This window comes from Myotis myotis, unplaced genomic scaffold, assembly GCF_014108235.1.
Source record: "Myotis myotis isolate mMyoMyo1 unplaced genomic scaffold, mMyoMyo1.p scaffold_m19_p_15, whole genome shotgun sequence".
Classification (NCBI taxonomy): Eukaryota; Metazoa; Chordata; class Mammalia; order Chiroptera; family Vespertilionidae; genus Myotis; species Myotis myotis.
In genome coordinates, this window is record NW_023416319.1 from 21,940,504 (window position 1) to 21,954,802 (window position 14,299).

Here is a 14,299-nt window from a genome sequence, read left to right on the forward strand (position 1 = left end):
TTTTGACAGCGTGTTTTCCAATGTAAAAATGTTTCTTCCTCTTACTATGCATTCTGGGAATGCATTCTTATTGTATTCCTTGAAATGATCGTTCCTTACCCAACAATCTTTGTAAAACTGAAGATACATACTATACAAAAGTGAAGGATTGATCACTCTTACAACATCTGAAGTTTATACTATCTATTTTGGACACTTGTCCCAGGATTCCTCCTGTAAAATGTACCTAATAAGTATATTTATTTCACTTACATAATCTATTATCTGTGTTATGTGATAAATTACAAAATATTCTTTTACCATACTTAGAAATTCAATAAAATTTACTGATTGCCACATGCAGAGTCTACAAAAACGAAAGTGATGTGCCCTCAATAAACAAAGTGAGAAAGAGTCAAGTAAGTGATTTTAAAAATACTATGGAAATTCAGAGAATGAGGAAAGGTGGTTGGTTCAAGATCAAGCTCCCAATTCTATCAGAACCTGTTAACATATTACCTTAACCGACTCTGGTCAACTATGGATAATCAGAAAGACGGAGCCTGTTACTGGCATGCAAGTGCAGCATGGTCTGCCATTTACCGGCAGCGGGGACCCAGGCAACCTGTAAGTGCCGGTTTCCTCATCCCGAAAATGAGGCATGAGGCGAGAACAGCACCTACCTCACAGAGTATTTGCCTTTGGAGTCCACCATTTCCCAGGATAAGTGGTTTTGTAATGACATGGAGTGAGTTCAATACTAATGTGTATTTCCCTAGAGGGGGATAGGGTTAAGGACAAGAACGCTGGAGCCCCACACGGTTCAAATCCGAGTTGTTAGTGCGTGGCCCCCACCACCTGCTGGGTCGTATGTAAATGGAGGAAGCACACCAGTGGGAGCGCCAGGTGAATCATTGCGAGAAAACAACTTGGCAGGGGGTCGGTCGCAGCTGGTGGCCGGCTACTCTTTTTCTTGCTTATGCCATAATTAAGCAGCAGGGCGGGACTTTCTCGTCGGAGGGAAATGTATTTCGGAACTGAATTTTCAAGGGGTTAAAAACTTCTTTTAGTCGCCGACAACATAGATACTCCGTACGTGAAAACCACCAGAAATAACTTACGGGAAAAGCACACCACACTTTTCCCTGCAGAGTCTCAAGCGGTAGCCCCCCCGCGAAGTACCAACACGCAAGCGGGTCGCTTTCAGTGGTTCTCAACCTTCTGGCCCTTTAAATACAGTTCCTCATGTTGTGACCCAACCATAACATTATTTTCGTTGCTACTTCATGACTGTAATGTTGCTACTGTTATGAATCGTAATGTAAATACCTGATATGCAGGATGGTCTTAGGCGACCCCGGTGAAAGGGTCGTTCGACCGCCAAAGGGGTCGCGACCCACAGGTTGAGAACCGCTGGCTTAGGTGGCCATCAGCCCTGAAAAAGCACTCCCCATCGACTCTGGGAACATTAAAACGCTAACCCAGCAATGCGAACGGCTCTCACAGGAGAGAGGGGGGCACGCTGGAGGCCAGAACGACCTCCCAGCAGCATCATTCGGAGCACGTGCCAAGGTTCCCCACAGATAAGCATCATAAACACACGGAGGAGAGACAGCGAGACCCGCTTAAAGCTGACGCGGCCGGCTGGTCCACGGACCCAGACCCCCTCGGGGGAAGCGCCGGTCACCGCCGGCTCCCGGGCCGACCCCGAGTTACCTTTTCCAGCATCTGCCGCTCCCTCGCCAGCCCCGCCGCCTCCAGCTGCTCTTCCTCCTCCAGCATGGCCGGGGTGATGACCGCGGGCTCCGGCTGGGCGGCCCCGCCGGGGGCGCGGCACCCTAGGAGGGGAGAAGGCTTCCAAGTGGCGGTTTGGAAAAGAGGACCAACTACTCAACTTCCCTATACGAGCCTTTCTCTCCTTCCCAGACCCATTCGAGGGAAACGCTGGTGACCCGCGGAGAGGCCGGCATCCGCTCGGGAAGAGACGCCCTCCGTCTTCAGTGTCAGCAAGTTGCCTGAACCCCCGTTTACAAGTCGGGGCGCTGGGTAAAGAAAATGCGGCTCCCGAGAGTAAAACCCCCCGCGTCGTGCAATTACGCGCAATCCCCGGCACCCTCCACTCACTCCGCACAGCTTCTTCCCCTTTTCCTCCTCAACCTCTGCCCGGGGTCAGCTCTTCCCCCAAAGCCGGGCTGCAGCTTCCATGCTGCGGCCCCCTCTGCCCGGAACGCCGCCGCCCGAGCCCAGAGGAAGGTTCTCCTCACTCACCGTCGCTGCTCGCGGGCTGCTGCGCCGGCATGGCTGCGCACTCTCCGGGGCCAGGTCCCCTCCTCCAAGAAGCTGCAACGCCGCGCGCCGTCCCCCCAGCCGCGGCCGGTCCCGGTCCTCTCCACAAATCCCGGCCAAAGAAAAACGCGCGCTTCTCTTTCGCGGGAAAACACCGTCATCTCGCGATACTTCGTGCTCCTCGTCCCGCCCCCGCCCCCAGCGGCGCGAGATTTGGCCCAGAGACTGCACCTGGCTGCTGGTTAGCGTTCCCTGGGACCTCTGGGGCGCGGGGTCCTGCCGCGGAAGTCGGCGTTTATTAGCCGCCTTGAGGTTCTGGGCGAGCCTGCCCACGCGGAGAGCCGCGTCCTCAGGCGCCCTCTGGTCCTTCAGTGGCGCTCTTAGCTGTTTGCAAGGCACCATCCCGCCCCGGCTGATGGGATGAAACCCCGCCAGCCGCCGATCCTTAGGGCCTAACGATGGGTGCCCAGGTGAGGGTGTCAAACAAATATTGCCAAGCTCGCCCGCCATTCGCGCCTCACATTTTGAGTTAAAATTCCCCGAAATAGCCCTAACTGGTTTGGCTCAGTGGATAGAGCGTCGGCCTGCAGACTCAAGGGTCCCGGGTTCGATTCCCGTCAGGGGCATGTGCCTTGGTTGTGGGCACATCCCCAGTGGGGAGTGTGCAGGAGGCAGCTGGTTGATGTTTCTCTCCCATCTCTATCCCTCTCCCTTCCTCTCTGTGAAAAATCAATAAAATATATTTAAAAAAAAATTCCCCGAAATAACCAAGAAAAGGGCTCTTTTGTGAGTGGGAGAGAAAAATAGTAAATTAAGGTTATGGTGGAATTTGAGAAAGCTGTTTCAGGATAAGGGAGACCTGGATGCAGTGATATATCGAGTGATGTGGCCGGTAGGAAAGAGTCAGTAATTCAATACACCAATAATGAGCGTGACGCCCACAGGAAAGCGTAGGGCTCCTTTTGTCTGTTTTTTTTGTTTTGTTTTTTCAGCCTTCAAGCATACCCTCCCCCTGTAGCCTGCAGTCCCTTTCCACAGTTCCTGTTTCCCTCCCCCGCCTCAGAATTTGCGCCATACCATTTCTGACTCCAGCAACTTCAGTAACTATTTGTACAAAGTTGAAGGATTTACAATGCACAGCTATCAGAACCATCTTCAGCAACCTTCACAACACGTGGAGATTAGCAGAGAATACTTTTATTCCTACATTGTCCTGAAAAAAACTGATGCTCAGAGAAAAACTGGCTCGCCCAGAAACCCTGCAGTTACTTTTGGATAAAACAGAACTTAAACCCAGTGTTTTAAAAATGTCTTATTGAATTTATTGGGATGATATCCTATCTAATAAAAGAGAAAGATGGTAATTAGCTGTACATCCGCTACCCTTCCCATTGGCTAATCAGGGCGATATGCAAATTAACTGCCAGCCAAGATGGCGGCCAGCAGCCAGGCAGTTTGAAGCGAACATGAGGCTTGCTTGCTTCAGTGACGGAGGACTCCAACGTTCCCCGCCTACCGCTGCTGGCCTCTGAGCCTGCAGTTTGAACATTGTAACAAATATAGAAGCTAAACAAAACCCCAGAAACCTGCTTTCAGCCAGCCAGGATCTCAGAACTGGAGTTGAAACAGTGTTTCAATTACAGAACCCAAACAAACCAGATACCTGCTTTCAGCAGTGGAGGCCTAAGAGCTGGAGCCAAGCCTCAGAGCTAAAGCTGGCCCAGAATAAAAAAAGAAAAAGAAAAAAAGGAGCGGTTGGGAGCTTCAGTCACCCGCCAGCCTGAAAACAGCCCTCAGCCCCTCACCCAGACTGGCCAGGCACCCCAGTGGGGACCCCCACCCTGAAGGGTGTGTGACCAGCTGCAAACAGCCATCATCCCATCCCCTCATCCAGGCTGGCCAGGAACCCCAGTGGGGACCCTCACCCTGATCCAGGACACCCTTCAGGGCAAACCAGCCGGCCCCACCCGTGCACCAGGCCTCTATCCTATATAGTAAAAGGGTAATATGCCTCCCGGCACTGGGATCAGCGTGACGGGGCAGCGCCCAAACCCCCTGATCACCCTGCGGCTCTGTGTGTGACAGGGGGCAGGGCCACAACCTCCCTATCCGCCCTGCTCTGTTCGTTTCAGGGGAAGGCGCCCCAACCCCCTGATCAGCCCTGCTCTGTGCCTGATAGGGGGGAGCTCCCCAACCTCCTGATTGCCCTGCGGCTCTGTGTGTGACAGGCTGAGGTACCCCAACCCCCTGATCGGCCCTGCTCTGTGAGAGGGTGCGGCACCCCAACGCGCCCCCCCACGGGCCCTGCTCTGTGTGTGATGGGGTAGAGCCATGACCTCCCCATCGGCCCTGCCCTGAGTGTGACAGGGGGCGGTGCCCCAACTCCCCTATCGGCCCTGCTCTGTGCATGACAGGGGGGAGCTCCCCAACACCCTGATCAACCCTGCTCTGTGCGTGACAGGGTACGGAGCCCCAACCCCCCTGATGGGCCCTGCTCTGTGAGTGACAGGGGGTGGTGCCACAACCTCCCTATCGACCCTGCCTTGAGTGTGACAGGGGGCGGTGCCCCAACCCCCCAATCGGCCCTACCCTGAGTGTGACTGAGGGTGGCATCACAACCTCCCAATCCGCCCTGCTCTGTGCATGACAGGGGGCGGTGCCCTAACTCCCTAATAGGCCCTGCTCTGAGCCCGACCAGGGGCTGCACCTAGGGATTGGGCCTGCCCTCTGCCACCCGGGAGCAGGCTAAGCCAGCAGGTCGTTATCTCCCAAGTGGTCCCAGACTGCGAGAGGGCACAGGCCGGGCTGAGGGGCCCCCTTCACCCCCGAGTGCACAAATTTTTGTGCACCAGGCCTCTAGTTGGTTAATAAGATTGTTTCAAATGTATAAATCTATAATACATCATCTGTATATTGTATTGTGTTCACCATCGAAAGTTGTCTTTCTCCTAGTTCAGTATTAAGATAAAATGTAATCTCAATAATTGCTCTTAAATCCTACCTCCTTCTATTCAAATATAATTAAATGTCAGTCACTCTACATCAGATTTTCTTTTAAAAAAATTTTATTTCAGAGAGAGGAAGGGAGAGAGAAACATCAATATGAGAAACATTGATTGGCTGCCTCCCGCATGCACCGGGATGGGATCGAACCTGGAACCTGGGCTTGTGCCCTGATCTGAAATCAAACTCCCCACCTTTTGGTGCATGGACAGCGCCCCAACCAACTGAGCCACACCAGCCAGGGCTACATAAGATTTTTGACCTTCACCAAACCATCCTCCAAAATTTCTTCCTCCCTGACTTTTGAAACACTGCTTTTTATGTCTTCCTCTTCTAAAAATCCTTTTCATATTAGTGACTTCACCATCCATCCAATCATAGAAGTGAAAAAAAATCCAAACAAAAGGAACACACACACACACACACACACACACACACACACACACAACTGCTCCCTCTAGCTTAAATTAGATGACTCCATTTTCTGCCTACCTAACAAACTAAACAATATTTACAAGACAGACTTTCAGATTCTTGAAACCAAATTTACAAATCTGTCTGCATCTGAACACCTTTTCCACTTTCCCTCCAGTTTTGCTCTGGATCCATCTCCCTACAACCTATGCAAGAATCTTCAATTACACATTATCCCATTCTCTGTTTAAGCCTTTACTGAATACTTTCCATTCCCATTTAAATACTCAAAACTCTTCCATCTTAAAAAAGTTCAGAGACAACCTTCTTTATTCCCACGAGCTATTTATTACCTGCTCCATTCCCTTTTACAGTTAGTTAACCTTACAATTATCTACATTAGCAATCTTTAATTCCCCTGCCTCCCACTGATTGTTCAATCACATGTCTGGCCGCCCCACTCAATACACACCCAGGTAAATAAGGAAACCAATGATCTACATCAGCGTTCGCCAACATTTCAGACCTCACGGACCATCAGTGGTCCACAGACCACCGGTTGGCGACCGCTGCTCCAAATAGTTCCTTAAACCAGCGGTCGCCAACCTTTCGGACCTCACAGTGGCTGGTTGGTGACCGCTGATCTACATGATGCTAAGTTTAATGGACATCTTTTAGTCCTCATCTCAACCTCATTGCCATATAACACCATCAATCACTCCTTTAGGAAAAACACTTGTTCCTTCTGACATCACATCCTTCTGATTCCTATTTCATTCTCTTCTACTCAACCTTTAAATATTTGAGTTGAGCCCTAGCCGGTTTGGCTCAGTGGATAGAGCGTCGCCCTGTGGACTGAAAGGTCCTGGGTTCGATTCTGGTTAAGGGCATGTACCTTGGTTGTGGGCACATCCCCAGTGGGGGATGTGCAGGAGGCAGCTGATGGATGTTTCTCTCTCATCGATGTTTCTAACTTTCCCTCTCCCTTTCTCTCTGTAAAAATTCAATGAAATATATTTTTTTAAAAAATAAAAATATTTGAGTTGAATTTCTGGCTAAGTGCATAATGTCTCTAATAGAAATACTCTAAATAAAGGGGAAGTTCACTGAGGAATGGCTAAAATAATAGCCTACTCATCCATTTCCACCACGGGTAGTGAGTGCCCAGTACTATATTAGGCACTAGCAATTTAGTGGTTTAAAAACCAAACAAACCAGCATTTCTGACCTCAGAATTTATGCTGTAGTGGAAACAATACAACACAACTATAGAAAACAATGTCAGCTAGTGATAATCGATACTGTTACTGGACAGGGGACCTGGCCCTGTGTGGGTTTGCCTAGGGTCAGCCGGTAGTGAGTGGATTCTTGACTTTGTGTAGGAAAAATTTCACAACACAAGTCTAGGTGACGATGAGCGTATGTTTATTAAAGCTGGGGACAGTAAAACATGAAAGGGCTTAGCATAGAAGCAGGTAAGCGCTAGGCTGGGCTGCCTTAGCTCTCTGGGAAGTCAGAAAAAAGGGGGCGTTGAGGACAGGTTCAGGGGATTAGGCTGGGATGAGCTGTTGCTGCCTCTTGTGCTCCCTGGTTGCAAGTCTTGGTGGGGACTCGTAAGAGTTTAGGAGATGCATACCTGTGGGGGAAGAAGAGGGAAAAGGGAATGATTCAGGCTGCTTGCCAGAGGGAGAGCGCGTGCTGGTCCTTTGTCTAGAGGATTTTCTCTCTTTTTTGCAGGGGGGAATCTTAGGGGAGGTCTTGGAAAGGTTTTAGCAGAATATTCATCAGTTTTCCAGGTGTGTTCTTTCAGGTCGTGTTCTTTACTGATTGGTCAGTGCCAGGGCAGTGGGTTGTTAAGTCATTGCAGTTGAGGGGGGTGGGATGGGGAGGTGGTTTGCTCCTTTTCTAGGCCTGGAGCTGTGTGGGTTTGCCTAGGGTCAGCCCGTAGTGAGTGGAAAAAACAAACTGAGGCCTAGATGTTTTCTCTAAGGAGGTGACCTTCTATATCTGGCTATAAATTGCTCAGCCAGTTTGTGCAGCTATTTGTCTGTTTCCCCATTCCACTTCTCCTGGCTTACTGGCTTGGCTCAACACTATAAGGAAATATGAAGCAGAGTAAGGTCATAAGAATGATAAATGGATATTTACATAAAACTCAACTCTGAGTAAGTGACATTAAGCAGGGACCTGAATGAAAGAGAATATAAGTCATACAAAGACCTAGGCAAAGAACACTTCAGGGGAAACTGCAAGAGTAAAAGTCCTAAGGTAAGTAGGAGGTTAGCAGATGGAGAAATGACAATAAATAAATTAGGTCTACAATTGAGTTAATGAGGTTGAGTAGTAGTTGGAATTGTAGAGACAGGCAGAGGCCAGAACAGATAGGACCTTATTGAGCAGGATAAAGAGTGGATTTTTGTTATAAGGAGTGCCACTGGAGGGTCTTAAGCAAGGAAATGAAAGGATTTATGATCTTTTCAAAGATCATAAAACATGCCTAATTAAGTTTGATGAGAATTGCTTACTTTTCATGGGTTTCCATAAGTGGCTTTAAAAATAGAATAATAAGAAATATTAAAACAAAATAATGAGAAATTACCTTATTGCAGCATAATTTGTTTAAAAATCACTTAGTATATTAAGAATAGAACACTTTCAAACACTTTCCAGTTTTTCTCAAGTTAGTCTAAACATAGCACTCAGAGCCTTTTACAATCTACAAAGGTTGTAAATACTTCCCTTTCAAAGTTTAAGAATATAGATGCTAAAATTAAAAGCCATGTGATTTAGGTGATAATCAAAATACATCAACTACTTTACAATGTTGATTATCAATACTGCCTAGACCAGAAAAATTTAAAGTTTTACTTTCTGCTTTTATAACACCACTATGCAGAGTATTATGCTGGCAGATGAGAATGAGAACAAATGTATATATACACCATTGTTGTCAATTTTATGTATTGAGTCTGTATTTATCATTTACATTTTTGTTACAAAGTGATTTTCCAAATACATTACAATAGTACAAGTCATTTTACCTTAAATAAAATCATGAAACTAATGTTTACTTAAATGTGCAATGAATTAAACACTTTTGCAATGCAATTTTTTAAAAATTCAGACTTCCTTCCTGGGGTTTATTAGAAAATAAACCCAATGCACAGAATGAAATACACACAGTAAAATCTCATTAATTGGAATCAAGGGCAGATCAATATGAATGGTAGAATGTTTAGAAAGAAATGCAATTTTGCTAACTTCCCAAGCCTGGTAACTTTATTTCGCTTATTAAAATATTAAAGTCAGCCCTGGCTGGTTTGGTTCAGTGGATAGATCGTCGGCCTGCGGACTGAAGGGTCTTGGGTTCGATTATAGTCAAGGGCACATGCCTGGGTTGTGGGCTTGGTCCCCAGTACAGGCCATGCAGGAGGCAGCCAATCAATGATTCTCTCTCATCATTGATGTTTCTCTCTATCCCTCTCCTTTCCTCTCTGAAATCAATAAAAATATATTTAAAAATAATAAAATAAAATATTAAAGTGAGTACTTGGTAAATAATCAGAGCTTAACAAATGCTCCTGCATTCATCAAAGTGCCAAGTAATTAACTTCCATTGCAATTAAACTGTTAGCAAGCAAACAATATTTTTAAAGACCTGGTTCAGGTGATTAGCCTGGGATGAGCAGCTGCTGCCTATTCTGCTCCCTGGTTGCAAGTCTCTGGCTGGGTGACTCAGTTGGTTGGAGTATTGTTTCGTACACCAAAAAGGTGGAGGTGCCCAATTCCCAATCAGGGCACATACCTGAGTTGTGGGTTTGGGCCCTTACGGGAGGCAGCTGATCAATGTTTCTCTCTCTCTCTCTCTTCCTCTAAAAATCAATGGACATATTCTCCGGTGAGCATCAAAAAAATATTTATATAGCCCAGCTGGTATTGCTCAGTGGTTGAGCGTTGACCCATAAACAGGAGGTCCCGGTTTGATTCCACGTCAGGGCACATGCCTGGTTTTTGGGCTCGATCCCCAATAGGGAGCGTGCAGGAGACAGCCAATTGATGATTCTCTCTCATCACTGATGTTTCTCCCTCTCTGACATCAATTAAAAGCATACTGAATATATATATATATATATATATATATATATATATATATGATATATCTGAAGGCCAAGGCTTTTTTATCTCTCTGAAGTGGCTAGTTTCCCTGAAATCTTTTAAAAAAACTTTAATTTTTGTCTTTACATGTTATGAAACAGTGAAGTTCTAATTAAATTTTATTACATTTGGGAATTCATATTTTAGAAACTGCTCTGACATCAAAATAATACAAATTTGATACAAAAATCAATTTTTCCCCTTAGGAAAGACTTTGTTTACTGATACTATGTCAACTAGTCATGGCAAATTAAAATCTAATTTTTCAGTGCTACCTCACGTATTTTTTTGCCTCTTTTATACCAATCTCTATTTGAATATACTCCTGGAATACAAAATAGTTTTATATTACCTAAACAAAAATAGGTTATGAAAAATGAAAATAAATTGTATGGCATTGTGAAGCTATGTAAATGTTTCCATGAGTATATGATTTAGAATTATACCCTCCAGCAGTATAGACCCTAAAATGTTTACTTTTCTAGATAAAAATAGCATTAATCCCTAAGCTACAATGAAAGCCATTATCTTCAAGTCAGAGGCTTTGAAAATCTCAATGCTTTTTTGCAAATGTCACCTAACTTTTGTAAGTCAAATATACTCAAACCATGAACATTATATGAAGGTCTTCAATGCAGAATAAATCAGCAAAAACTATGACTATGTTCTGTGATTTCTGAAAACTATGATAGTTACTGGGTTCTTCTAGTAGCACTAAATAATACAACATAGACCTGGGCTAAAAAGACAATGAAGTGAGAAATATACATATTAAGTAGACAAATATATATATATATATACTAGAGGCCCAGTGCACAAAAATTGTGCACTTGGGGGGTGGGGGGTCCCTCAGCCCGCCCTATGCCCTTTTGCAGTCTGGGCCCCTAGGAGGATGTCCACCTGCTGGCTTAGGCCTGCTCCCTGGGGGATCGGGCCCAAGTTGGCAGACATCCCTCTGACAGCTCGGCAGCCCTCGGGGGATGTCCACTTGCCAGCGGGGAGCAGGCCTAAGCTGTAGTTAGACATCCTTAGCGCTGCTGAGGAGGTGGGAGGGGCTCCCACCACCACCGCTGTACTGGCAGCCATCAGCCTGGCTTGTGGCTGAGCAGAGCTCCCCCTGTGGGAGCACACTGACCACCAGGGGGCAGCTCCTGCATTGAGCGTCTGCCCCCTGGTGGTCAGTGTATGTCATAGTGACCAGTCATTCCCAGTCTTTCTGCTGTTAGGGTCAGTTTGCATATTACCCTTATATTATATAGGATAGAGGCCTGGTGTATGAGTGGGAGCTGGCTGGTTTGCCCTGAAGGGTGTCCTGGATCAGGGTGGGGGTCCCGCTGGGGTGCCTGGCCAGCCTGGGTGAGGGGCCGATGGGTGTTTGCAGGCTGGTCACACCCCCTTCAGGGTGTGGGTCCCCACTGGGGTGCCTGGCCAGCCTGGGTGAGGGGCTGATGGCTGTTTGCAGGCTGGTCAAGTCCCCCCAAGTGGGGACCCTCACCCCATGGAGGTTTGGCCAGCCTGGGTGAGGGGCTGATGGCTGTTTTCAGGCTGGCCACACCCCCTTTAGGGTTGGGGGGGTGCCTGACCAGTCTGGGTGAGGGGCTGAGGGCCATTTTCAGGCTGGCCAAGCCCTCTGGCAACAGAAGCTCCCAGCCTCTCTTTTTTTTTTTTTTTTCCTGGGGTTTATTTACCTTCTATAATTGAAACTTTGTTGCTTTGAGTGGAGCTCAGAGCCCAACGCGGCAAGTGGGAAGCTTGGCTTCCTCCATCATTGGGGCAACCAAGCCTTCTGCTTGCTCCAGCTCCGTGGCTGCCGGCCGCCATCTTGGTTGGGTTAATTTGCATATAGTCGCTCTGATTGGCTGGTGGGCGTGGCTTAAGGTGTAGCGAAGGTATGGTCAATTTGCATGTTTGTCTTTTATTAGTGTAGATATAGACAAAATGAAACACCATGTTAAATTTCACAGTATCTTGGGGGCTGTAGGAAAAGTTTTATTCTAATTGAAAATATACTTTAACCAAAAGAAAAACTCTCCTATATTGACTATGTAAATAACTCCTATGGGAGGTACAAGGCATGATACAATACAATATTTTAGCTGCCAGTGCTGTCGTCTTAAGAGACTGAAGGCCTAGTATATCCCTTGGAAGAAAAATTTGGCAACAAAAAAGTTTATTCCAGCCCTAACTGGTTTGGCTCAGTGGATAGAGCATCAGCCTGCGGACTCAAGGGTCCCGGGTTCGATTCTGGTCAAGGGCATGTACCTTGGTTGCGGGCACATACCCAGTGGGGAGTGTGCAGGAGGTGGCTGATCGATGTTTCTGACTCTCTATCCCTCTCCCTTCCTCCTTGTAAAAAATCAATAAAATATATTTTTTTTAAAAAAGTTTATTCCTTTTATTTCCTTCAAATGTGGTTACATAAACCAGATATCCCCAAAATAATGAAGACTCATTTCACATAATTACTCTGCTTACAAGTTTTATTTACACAGTAATTGTTAATAGTGGTTTTTAGTGAATTCCTTGTATTTACATTTTATATATACATTTATACTTGAAAGGTAAAGAAACTGTACAATAAAAATGAGAAAAAGAAATACAGTAACTTAGGTCCAACTCAGGAAAGAAATACACAAAGGAAGATTAAACTCAGGCAGGTAGAATAACCTCAATGAGATTACTGCCAGGGCTTACATTCCCTCTATTAGGGTCACCAATGTGAAGGAAGTATTTACCAGAGTCAAAATGTTATTGTAAAACCTTTTATAAGACCCTGAGTACTCCCTCAATATTTTATTACACTACTAGTTTCTACTAAGGAAGCTCCTATGACAGGAATTAACTTCCGAGGGTTCCACTAATGGTCCCTAGGCTAGAATGACCCATGGGGTAGAAATATCCAGGCACATCTGGTCCCATACTCCTAAAGAGGCAGTCACTACACTAACAAGATTCTCAGGCTTGTTAGTCTGAAGATAATATACCACTAACAGAAATAGTGTGCTGCGTTGTTTCAAACCAAACTGCAACATAAAAGCACACTATAAATGTAATTATTAACCAAACAACATACTATATATCACTCATAATATTCAAGTGATTTATTTTAGGTACAAGAATTAAACATATTATAATAAATTTAATGTCGATTTACCAATAATTAATAATTTGTCTATCCACTATACCATCAAAAGTTAGACTCATTAGAAAAAAGTTCACTTTATCTTTTACTCTTATTTACTTTGATTAGAAAATTATGCACAGTATTTTACAAGTCATAGACTTGGTTACATATTAAGATTTAAAATTTCAAACTGAAATTAACATTTTATTTCTACAAACAGTGAAGGAATTTTAACTAAAAAATATCAAGTCTTGCCAAGAACTGTCAGAATTCATACTTTTTTACTCTTACCAGTGGGAAAAAAAATCTCATTTATATTTATGGACTTACTCCCCAAATCAAGTCTTCAGTCCACTAAAGTGCAAAGATTCTACCAATTAGCCTTCTTAAATTACTAGATGAACAATTTTTTAAACTAGAAACAGAAAGGCTAAATTTCTTTAATAGGGATTACTTAAGGGAAAAAAACAATTCTCTTTAAAAAACAAATAGACATGATACAGTGGAAAAACATATGCAAATCAACTTTCCAAGTATTTCCAGTTCCCAGATAACCAAGATTTGCCTCAACCTGTGAATGAAGATAAACAACTTCAGTAACTTAAATAATTTACAACCAAAGTTGCTTATTCTTGGTCTATAAAATTTTAAAAGGTCAGAACCTGAGATAGACAATATCTGTACTTTCAAATAGTATTTTGGAAGTTAAAGTAGTATTTAACAATCCTGCTCTGACCTCGAAAGTGCTTGTATGGTAACTGTTAATAATAATAATAATAAAAAAAAGATGTATGTAAAGTTTAAAGTATCTCCAAAGCTGTTAAAAATTTTTTATTGCATTATTGTTCACTCCAAATTATGGAGTATGAACTAGTCATTTAAACTTTTTCTTTTGTAAAATGACGCTCCCTACAAAATACTTTAAAAAAAATTAATACTGTCAATAGATTACTTATTTCATTTACTTCAGCCATGGAATTCAAAATCAGCAGTTTTCCATGTCTTGATTCTTCTAGATTTCTCCATCCTTTTTACATAGGAAACAACAAACTTTTATCAAAAGACATTTATCTTCCAATTAGTCTGTTAATTTTGAAGATTAGCTTTTCAGAGTAGGACTATTATTCTTGTCTCCTTCTTTAATATCCTTCATTACAGATGCAAAGACCTGAAATTATACAGAGTAAAGATTAATCCTCAAAAAACTACCATGGAGATTTAAGAGAATTAAATAACTATAGTATATCAACACTTAAGTTTGAGACTGTCATTCTCAAATCCTTTTGTTTCAACCCAATTTTATGATATATATTTTAGTTTCCAGTTTTCATCACTTCT

General features: G+C 44.4%; 2 protein-coding genes across 4 annotated transcripts in view; both read right to left on the reverse strand.

Moving 5' to 3' along the window:
* The window catches only part of HELLS (helicase, lymphoid specific), a 41,315-nt gene extending 38,933 nt beyond the window's left edge, over positions 1 to 2,382 (reverse strand). Inside the window, exons 1-2 of one of the 3 annotated variants that reach the window (XM_036336544.1) lie at positions 2,248 to 2,382; positions 1,696 to 1,817 (exon numbers count right to left, since the gene is read on the reverse strand). In XM_036336544.1, coding sequence (XP_036192437.1) covers positions 1,696 to 1,817; positions 2,248 to 2,278 — 153 coding nt within the window. In that variant the 5' untranslated portion in view covers positions 2,279 to 2,382. Of the gene's footprint in view, positions 1 to 662; positions 758 to 1,695; positions 1,818 to 2,247 lie in introns of those variants that run through there. The other 2 variants (XM_036336545.1, XM_036336546.1) reach the window with 2 other exon arrangements.
* Positions 2,383 to 12,299: 9,917 nt separating this feature from the next.
* Positions 12,300 to 14,299, reverse strand: part of TBC1D12 (TBC1 domain family member 12) — a 72,348-nt gene continuing 70,348 nt past the window's right edge. The window contains exon 13 of the mRNA XM_036336547.1: positions 12,300 to 14,129. Coding sequence (XP_036192440.1) covers positions 14,061 to 14,129 — 69 coding nt within the window. The 3' untranslated portion in view covers positions 12,300 to 14,060. The remainder of the gene's footprint in view (positions 14,130 to 14,299) is intronic.